The 8,303-nt window shown below is 34.6% G+C and overlaps 1 protein-coding gene across 1 annotated transcript; it reads right to left on the bottom strand.

Moving 5' to 3' along the window:
- Positions 1-1,521: 1,521 nt before the first annotated feature.
- Positions 1,522-8,088, bottom strand: LOC120068435 (succinate--CoA ligase [ADP-forming] subunit beta, mitochondrial). Its single transcript, XM_039020202.1, has 12 exons — positions 7,987-8,088; positions 7,689-7,799; positions 7,327-7,438; positions 6,949-7,013; positions 5,624-5,701; positions 5,401-5,475; positions 5,133-5,285; positions 4,890-5,024; positions 3,796-3,960; positions 3,022-3,144; positions 2,338-2,409; positions 1,522-1,914 (listed from the first exon to the last, which is right to left on the bottom strand). Exons 1-12 carry the CDS (start codon positions 8,086-8,088, stop codon positions 1,840-1,842), a joined length of 1,266 nt encoding a protein of 421 aa, XP_038876130.1. The 3' UTR covers positions 1,522-1,839.
- Positions 8,089-8,303: the final 215 nt, after the last annotated feature.

Raw genomic sequence — 8,303 nt, 5'->3', positions numbered from 1 at the left:
GAAATTTAACATGAACATCGTCCATTAAGCAAACTAGAGGAGAATCAATATCCATCTTATATGTCACCTTCATTATAATCTTGAACTCTGTCGAACTAACTTGCATGATCTCATATACTAGATTTACTAGCTCATTATACATCAATGTGTTCGAAATTAGCAAACATTTCAAACGGCCTCCAATATAGCGTTCTTATGTGTCATCACATGTACATAACAATATACTTCTCCATCCTTCAAGAAAAATAATACACAAAGTGAGCAATTAGGAAAATTGGTTATTGTTAAATACTCGCTATACTCGATCCTCGCTACTCGCTTTTTGCTACTCGATACTTGATACTCATCCCCCGATACTCGGTATTCTTAACTCGATGCTTATTGTTTCACAACTTTCTTTCCCCTCATCCTTACTCCACTGAGCGCTACTCGCATGTCTCAATGCACACTCATAAACTCACACTCACTCATTCTCTTTGCTACATTTGTATGTCTCGCATAGCGTCGGAAAAGTAAAAAAAAAAAACGTGAGCAAAAAATGAGAAAAAAAACTAGCACATTTACTTACTTGAGATGTGAGACAATATAGTGAAATGATCTGAGTGCCTTTATAAATTGATCTCTACCAAGAAAAAATTTTGTGAAGTGAGTTTTTTGGAGGGAAAGTGAGCTCAATTTTCTCTTTTGTGTTTCAGTTCTGTTTGTTCTTAGTTAGTAAAAAGAAATACTTCACATTTCAAGAAAATGAGTTGAAAGAATAGTGAGAATTGTCAGAAAAATTTCCAATTTGTGTATGTTCGTACATGAGTATTAACTACAAAGCAGGTCCTTCGACGAGCGTGAGCAGTTCAAAATGATCGAGTATAAGTTAACGAGTATGACGTGGCTATGATCGAGTATACACGTGTATCGAGTGACCATGTATTCGAGTATTGAGGATCGTGTGACAAGCCAACAAGGATTGTTTGACGGGTAATCAAGGATCGAGTTCTTGGTAGTACACGCGATGGGCATCTTAGGGGCAAAGCGATAAAATCAATGGTCATTTTGTCCAAATGAGATCATCCATACAAAAAAAAAAAAAAAAAATCCCTTATAGTTTCCAAATCCAACGTTATTAGGGTTGCTCGCTCTTAAAGAGCATTTTGATATTGAAATGTCAGTGAAATAGCTAAGAAGAGTCTAGGGAGTGGAATAAACTAAATTTGGTCGGACTATTATAAAATTTTAGTATTGTTTTTACAAACCTTCTCCAACTTTATTTTTACAATTAATTTGTTCTAATTTATCGTATGAAAGTAATTGCTAATATAGGTGTAATGATTGCAAATTTCATATTAATCCAACATATAAATTTCATATTAATCCAACATATAAAGCCTTGAGATTTGCAAGGGAACAAGCCATTCATATATATATAACGTTCGATGCTCCTATAAGAGTGTCATTTTATCTTGAACACCCATTTATCAGTATCACCAACCAAATGGTAATCTGCATTTTTGGCCTGAAAAATTAAAATAAGACAGGATTTGAAATAGCATTAGAAAGTCTGGGAGATTACAAATTCAATCACTATGGCTCGTATTAATAAAGGACGAGAAAAGTTTGAAACTCAAAGGGGCATGGACAACAGCCACCCATAATCTCAGCAAAAAAGCTACTCGTTATTAAAATTTCGACTTCTTTTCATCGAATGACAGATGTGTGTGCTTTCGTGTTGTGGCAAACAATGTTTCCTCGAATTTTCAGGAAAGGGTCAATCAAAACCGCATTGATCCAACAAAGAACAACAATCACAAGGAAACAAGCCATCCATGAAAAATAATTGAAAATGACTCAATATGCTGCTTTAACTGCTTTCTCTGCAGCATCATCCAGATCTTCTGCCGTTATCAATGTCATGCCACTTTCCTGAAAAACCATCAGCAATCACATAAAATTTGGTTACTCTCTCAGTAGACAAGCAGAACCTTTAGGCCCGTTCATTTTGTTTTTTTTAAAAAAAAAAACAAATTAAGTCTATCGACATTACTTCAATTACCAAATTTCTTTCTTTATTATCTACTTTTCATCGATGGTTTAAAAAACTTCGATGGTTTAAAAAACAAAGCCAAATTTGGAAAAATTAAAAAAGTAGCTTTCAAATAGTTGTTTTTATTTTTAAAATTTAGTTAAGAATTCAACCATTGTAGTTGAGAAAGATGCAAATCATTGTAAGAAATGTGAATAATATGCTTAATTTCAAAAATAAAAATCTAAAATCTAAAACCAATGGTTACCGAACGGGACCTTAATTATTAGAGGCAAAAAAAAACCCTACGATTGAAGATTTACCTTCAGAATTCTTTTTCCTTGGTCAACATTTGTACCTTCAAGCCGAACAACCACGGGCACTTTGAGGGCAACCTTAAACATAAGGTCATATCCAATCTTAGAATAACATGTTCGTAACCATATATCTTGCTAAGCAAACAGAAGCCAACAGTTGCCAAGTACATGTGAAATTTTATTAAGGACTTTTAAGGAGTAAAAATGTGAACGCCAAACTTCTGTTCAAATTCCATCTGCGTTTATTGAGGATTGATATTAAGCCAATCTTCAAATTCTTCCAGCAACATTTTTGTTTAAAAGAAAGATAACATTGCAATAATGTGGTGAAAAGTTATAACGTACAATAATTCAAAACAATTACAAAATTTATTCTGACTTATTTCCACCAGAACTATAAAAGTAAAGAAACTGAAGGATATTCAAAAAGAACTCAGAAGATTCTAACTCAAACTTGTAAAAGGCCATAGCTGAAAGCTCTTCATTAGGTTTCAATTTCTTAATTGCTTTTATATGGCAGTTTAGCATGGATGAAGGGGGCGTAGTAAATGGGCAATTGGGATATATTTCAAGCTTCTTGATTAAAAAGGATATCATATGTACAATTGTGTATTTGATAGCTGAAATATCAAAAACAGCAAGAGAAGCAGTCTGACATAATGATGGAAACCAGAAATATGCAAATTTTACCTGTTTGGCAGCGTTGACAATTCCACTAGCTATGACATCACATTTCATTATTCCACCAAAAATGTTCACCAAAATTGCTTTAACTTTCTCGTCAGAAGTCAATATCTTAAATGCCTCAACTACCTGCTTTATCATTTTAGTTATTAACCCGTCGTACAATAATGACTAGTCTAGAAAACGAATGAAGTATGAATAAATATATGGCAACAAAGTTTTGAAGATTTCCTCGCACATTCCACACATAACACATGTAATATGAAAAATGTCCGCACAGCAAATTCTATTTGTTGATTTCATTTTTTTCTGAAAATAGATTATATAAAATTAAAAGAAATATTTTTTTTTTGTTAAAAGTAAACATATTTTCATTTACAAATGTAAACATATTGAAATGATAACAAATTAATAGTATTTTATAGTGTATTTGATATGTGGGTAATATGTTTTTTAAGTTTCTATTAATTTTGGTTTTCTTTTCTTGACATAAAATACAGATGGAAATATAAATAAATAAAATAAAATAACAAAAAAATAACTTTTCAAGAAACTACTTGAATGTTCTGTAATTGCAATAAAGAACCAGAAACTCCAGTTTCAAGGAATAACTTCTTTAATCTATACGTAATCATACTTTCTAACAAATTAACATTAAATTATAAAATCATTTTTCACTCAACAACCACCACCCTCTGTCATAAAATTCTTGGTGGGGGTGGGGCGGCGGAGATTGAATTATAGGGCTTTAGAAGAGATCGATTTGCTTCAATCATTTACCTGGCCTTCAGAAGCATTTCCACCTACATCAAGGAAATTGGCAGGAGTTCCCCCATGCAGCTTAATTATATCCATCGTAGCCATTGCTAATCCTGCACCATTGACCATGCAACCAATTTCTCCATCTAAACCAATGTAATTTAGATCTGCTTTGGCAGCATCAACCTATTGGAAAGAACAAAGAAAATCAAATAGACATTTCAAAGTCATTACGCTTCATAATATTCACATACAAAAAAGCACTCATGCCCATCCTCGTAGAAGAATGCTGAACGAAGGGGGAAGCTGAAACTGAAATGAGGAAAAATACAACATACAAAAAGAAGAGAATTGCAGAGAAAAAGAGGACCGGGAGGTATGAAGACTTCGACTATTTTTTTAACTTCCAAACGTTTAGGTGGAGAGTCCAAAAAAAAATTTGGTGCTTTTTCTACTTGAATTTTAAGAATAAAACGGCATGCCTCCATGCAAACTTTTTTATTTTTAAAATTTATGGGTGTCCAATCTAGCTCGGTGCACCTTGGCTAATCTTATGAGGCAACCACCTAACCTAACCTTACCTTACAACAATTGGTTATCAATAAAATTTGTAGAATATTAAATCTTAGATATGTAGCTACTTTGGTTTGTTCCTATTTCTAGAAGATGTGGAATATACAATAAAAGTATATAAGTCGGTTAAGAATTGAGGTCAAGGTAAGGGCTACAAAGATGCAATACCAACAAATAATTACAAATGATTTGAAACTAGGTTTCACGTTGAAGACATAGAATAAACAATAAAAAAAATAAAAAAATAAAAAAAATAGTTTACAAAATCTAGGGCTGAGGATAGGAGCAAACGAGGCTTCCTTTAGAGTAAATAAGAAATTGTTTTAAGGAACCCTAATAATCAACATCGGTTTACTTTTGCACTTTATTAAGTTTGATTGGGAAACCAAATTAAAATTTTGGCAATATAGTTAATGCAACCCCTAAAAGTTGGTGATTCTCACAAAAAAAGAAGGAAAAAACAGTAGGATTTTATTTTCATACCAATAATCTCAATAAAATCAAGAAAGTATTCTCCTCCACATTAAGAATGAAAACCAGACCTCTCGAGGATCCTCTTGAGTTGGATCACGAAGAGAAAATATTGCTTTCTGACGAAATGCAGCATTATCATCAAAGTTTAGCTTAGCATCGGCAGCCACCAACTGATTTTCTGAAGTCTCCGCAATGGGATTTACCTGCAACAAATCGGATAGTCAGGATCATCAGATTAACACTCTAGGAAGTGGAGCAATTCAAGCAAATATGTAAACTGCCAACAGTAAAGTTAATAAAGTCATGCTTACTTCCAGCAATGTGCAGTCACATTCGCAGAAGAGTTTATACAATTTTTTCACTTGTTCAATCGAATCCTGTCTATCAGCAACCTTGGGAGCCAAACCATCCACAACCTTTGCAGCATCTTCATCCGTTATTCCTTTGAAAACATCAATAGGTACCTTCCAGAGAAGAAAGAGATGGATGAGTGAGGAAACATTAAGTTGAACCAATGTCAAAAGAAGAAAAGCTCGCTTTTGCTCAACACTACCAAACGAGCAAAGATGAAATAACAACCTTTATAATCATATCTGGGAAGTTCTCAGCAAGATCTTCGATGCTAGTTCCACCCTTTCTACAGGCAATTATAAGCTGGAAATAAAGCAAGTTAAAATTTATTTTATTTAACAATCAAAGTCCTCCTTACTTAGGATGCACCTAATTTGACAAACTAAATAAGAAATACTGAAAATTCTCTGCAAAAAGAAATGAAGCAGGCACACATGGTAATGGAACATACTGGACCGGCAGTTTTACGATCCAGAGTGATAGCGAAGTACATTTCATTGATAAGTGACAACTTCTCACACAGATAAACCTGCATTGAGTTATACAAAGGAAACAAAGAAAATTAAATCAGTCATGTTAAAGTATTCAGATCTTTAGTATCAAGTGTTGAACAAACCATGCAGCAGACACAAACGGGATAATGAGAGGGAAGGAAGAAACACAAGAATATGCTTCGTAATAGAGTATAACATATTGTTATTAGAAAATACACAACATATTTAAGACACTGCAACTCATCATAATTGGAAGCTAATATGTGAGTGGATCCTTTATCAATCTTTATATCATTAGTGCCCTCCAAGTTGTGCAATGTTCATCCTGGACTTAATTTCTTTACCTCATTCTCACCCCAGGTACATCGAAAAGCCTGGGAAAGATAGATAATTCTAGCTGGAGGTTGAAGTTTAACTAGGCTCTTACGTGAGAGGGAGATTATTGAATAGATTTTACTTCACTAGAAGGTGATGGTTTCTGCAGTTTTCACCCTCACTACACTATGAGTGCAAAACTTAACTGCTCTTTAGTGTATATACTTGCAAATCATTGAATTACAAAAAATATTGATTCCTTTGTTCCATTGATTATTGGACACAGTCACTATGAGTGCAAACGTAACTGCTCTTTAGTGTATATACTTGCAAATCATTGAATTCCAAAAAGTATTGATTCCTTTGTTCCATTGATTATTGGACACAGTACCCTTATCTTCGAAGATGTGATGGTTTTGTTCCAGCCATATAAAAGGTAATTTGAAGGCCCTTACTGAGTAGTTTTTCCAGTAAAGGTATTTTCAATTCAACCCTTGGCCTTAGGATGTTTTGCCTTTGGTGTCTATAATACACATCCCCTTTAACAAAATCATATACATACTTAAGCTAAATGGCAATGAGAGCCTAAGCTAACTAATCAACTACATCAATTGGATTAGGCGTATGTTATCATGTTTCTAAGCCATTTTTGGAAATGTCTTTGGGGGAATTTTGATACCCAACTGAAACATGGCACCACTTGCCACCCTTAGGCATGTGGTTAGACTGAGATTACTAATAGAACTTCAGAAATAACCATCATGAGTTGGACTACTAGTCAAGAAGATATGTGTACAACCTAAAAAACAAATCTTGTTCAAGTAAGGCTGTTGTCTAGATTAACTCTTGATCTAATAATTTTACCCAATGGTGCAGATTTGAGTCCAAAAGCAAAGGTAATAGCCAATCAGGTTCAACATATTCACAAGGAACTGGACGGACTGAGCAGTGAAAAGACGTATGTTACCTTACTGACAACTTTGCCCTGGGGACCAGTTTGTTTGGTGACAAGTATCTGCCCAAGCATCTTTCCTGCACACAAAATAGGAAAGAAGGGGGAGAAATGAATTACTGAAATATTCCGTTAAAGTTGTGAGCTCCACACGGAATAGAAATATTTAATTTCACAAAATACAATAGACGACTTGGCATGAAGAAATCCTTCTCATCCTTCTCATCCTAGTTCCAAGATGTCAGGAAATTTACATCTAATATAAATTTCAGGAGTAACCATTTATCTTCAAGAAAAACACTGATGGGATCTTTAGGTAGAACTAGAATCTTCAAATAATAAGATACTGAGAACATTTTAGGACAAACATGAAAATACAAAAGAGCATCCTACCAGCAATCTCTTCAACCTGATCCACCTTCACAATGTGAACTCCACCCTTTAAGCCGCTTTTGAATGTTCCCAAACCTCTTCCACCAGCCAAAATTTGGCTTTTAACGACCAGCTGCACAATATCAAATTTTGTATAATGCGTCTCATAACTGGCTAAGTTTTTGCTAATACGTCTTGTGGCATTAACTAAGCAATGGCCAACTTCTTTTTCATTTCTAAACAAAAATGTCATGCAAGGCAATACTGTAACTGTAATGATTTCTATTTTTTGTGATTTCAGAATTAGTAAACGTCCATGGAAAGGACCGTTTGCATCATGAGAGGATGAAGAGAGAGAGAGAGACCTGAAGCCCCATGCTTACCTCTTTCGCATCAGGAAAAACAGTTTGCATTGCGTTTTTTGCTTCTTCAACAGAGGAAACAGCAATACCCTTTGGCACATTGATCCCGTATTTGTTCATCAGCTCAGCACCCTGATCTCCACAATAACAAAGCTCACGCACAAAATGAGAATTCTTTCACAGATTTTAAATCAAATGCAAGAATCGGCCAAAAAGAAATTTTACCAAACTGTTATGATGGCTAAACATACCCATAAATCAAAATCCAGGATATGTTCACAGTAAAAGAAACTATTAGAACAAAAAAAGAAAAGGTAACCTGATACTCATGGACGTTGAGACGACGCAGCTGTTGTTGCTGCCATTTTCCCGCGACAGAAAGAGATCGAGAGACGAGCTTATTGAGCAACCCTCTCACCATGGTTTTCGAGAGAATAATCGATAAGATCTGCAGAAAAGAACTTCAAAATCAGGCACCGGAAGCAGCTCTAAGTTCAGCCGGAGAGGTGGCAGATGGAAATGTATGGGCTCTTCTCGTCGGAGCAGAGAATGTTCGATTGAGAGAGGGAGAAGAAGAAGAAGCGTACCCCTAGCTTCAGAATTCTTTTTCTTTTTTCTAATATATTTTAATATTTT

Source organism: Benincasa hispida, chromosome 12, assembly GCF_009727055.1.
Source record: "Benincasa hispida cultivar B227 chromosome 12, ASM972705v1, whole genome shotgun sequence".
NCBI lineage: Eukaryota > Viridiplantae > Streptophyta > Magnoliopsida > Cucurbitales > Cucurbitaceae > Benincasa > Benincasa hispida.
This window is presented reverse-complemented; position numbering and strand designations above follow the sequence as displayed.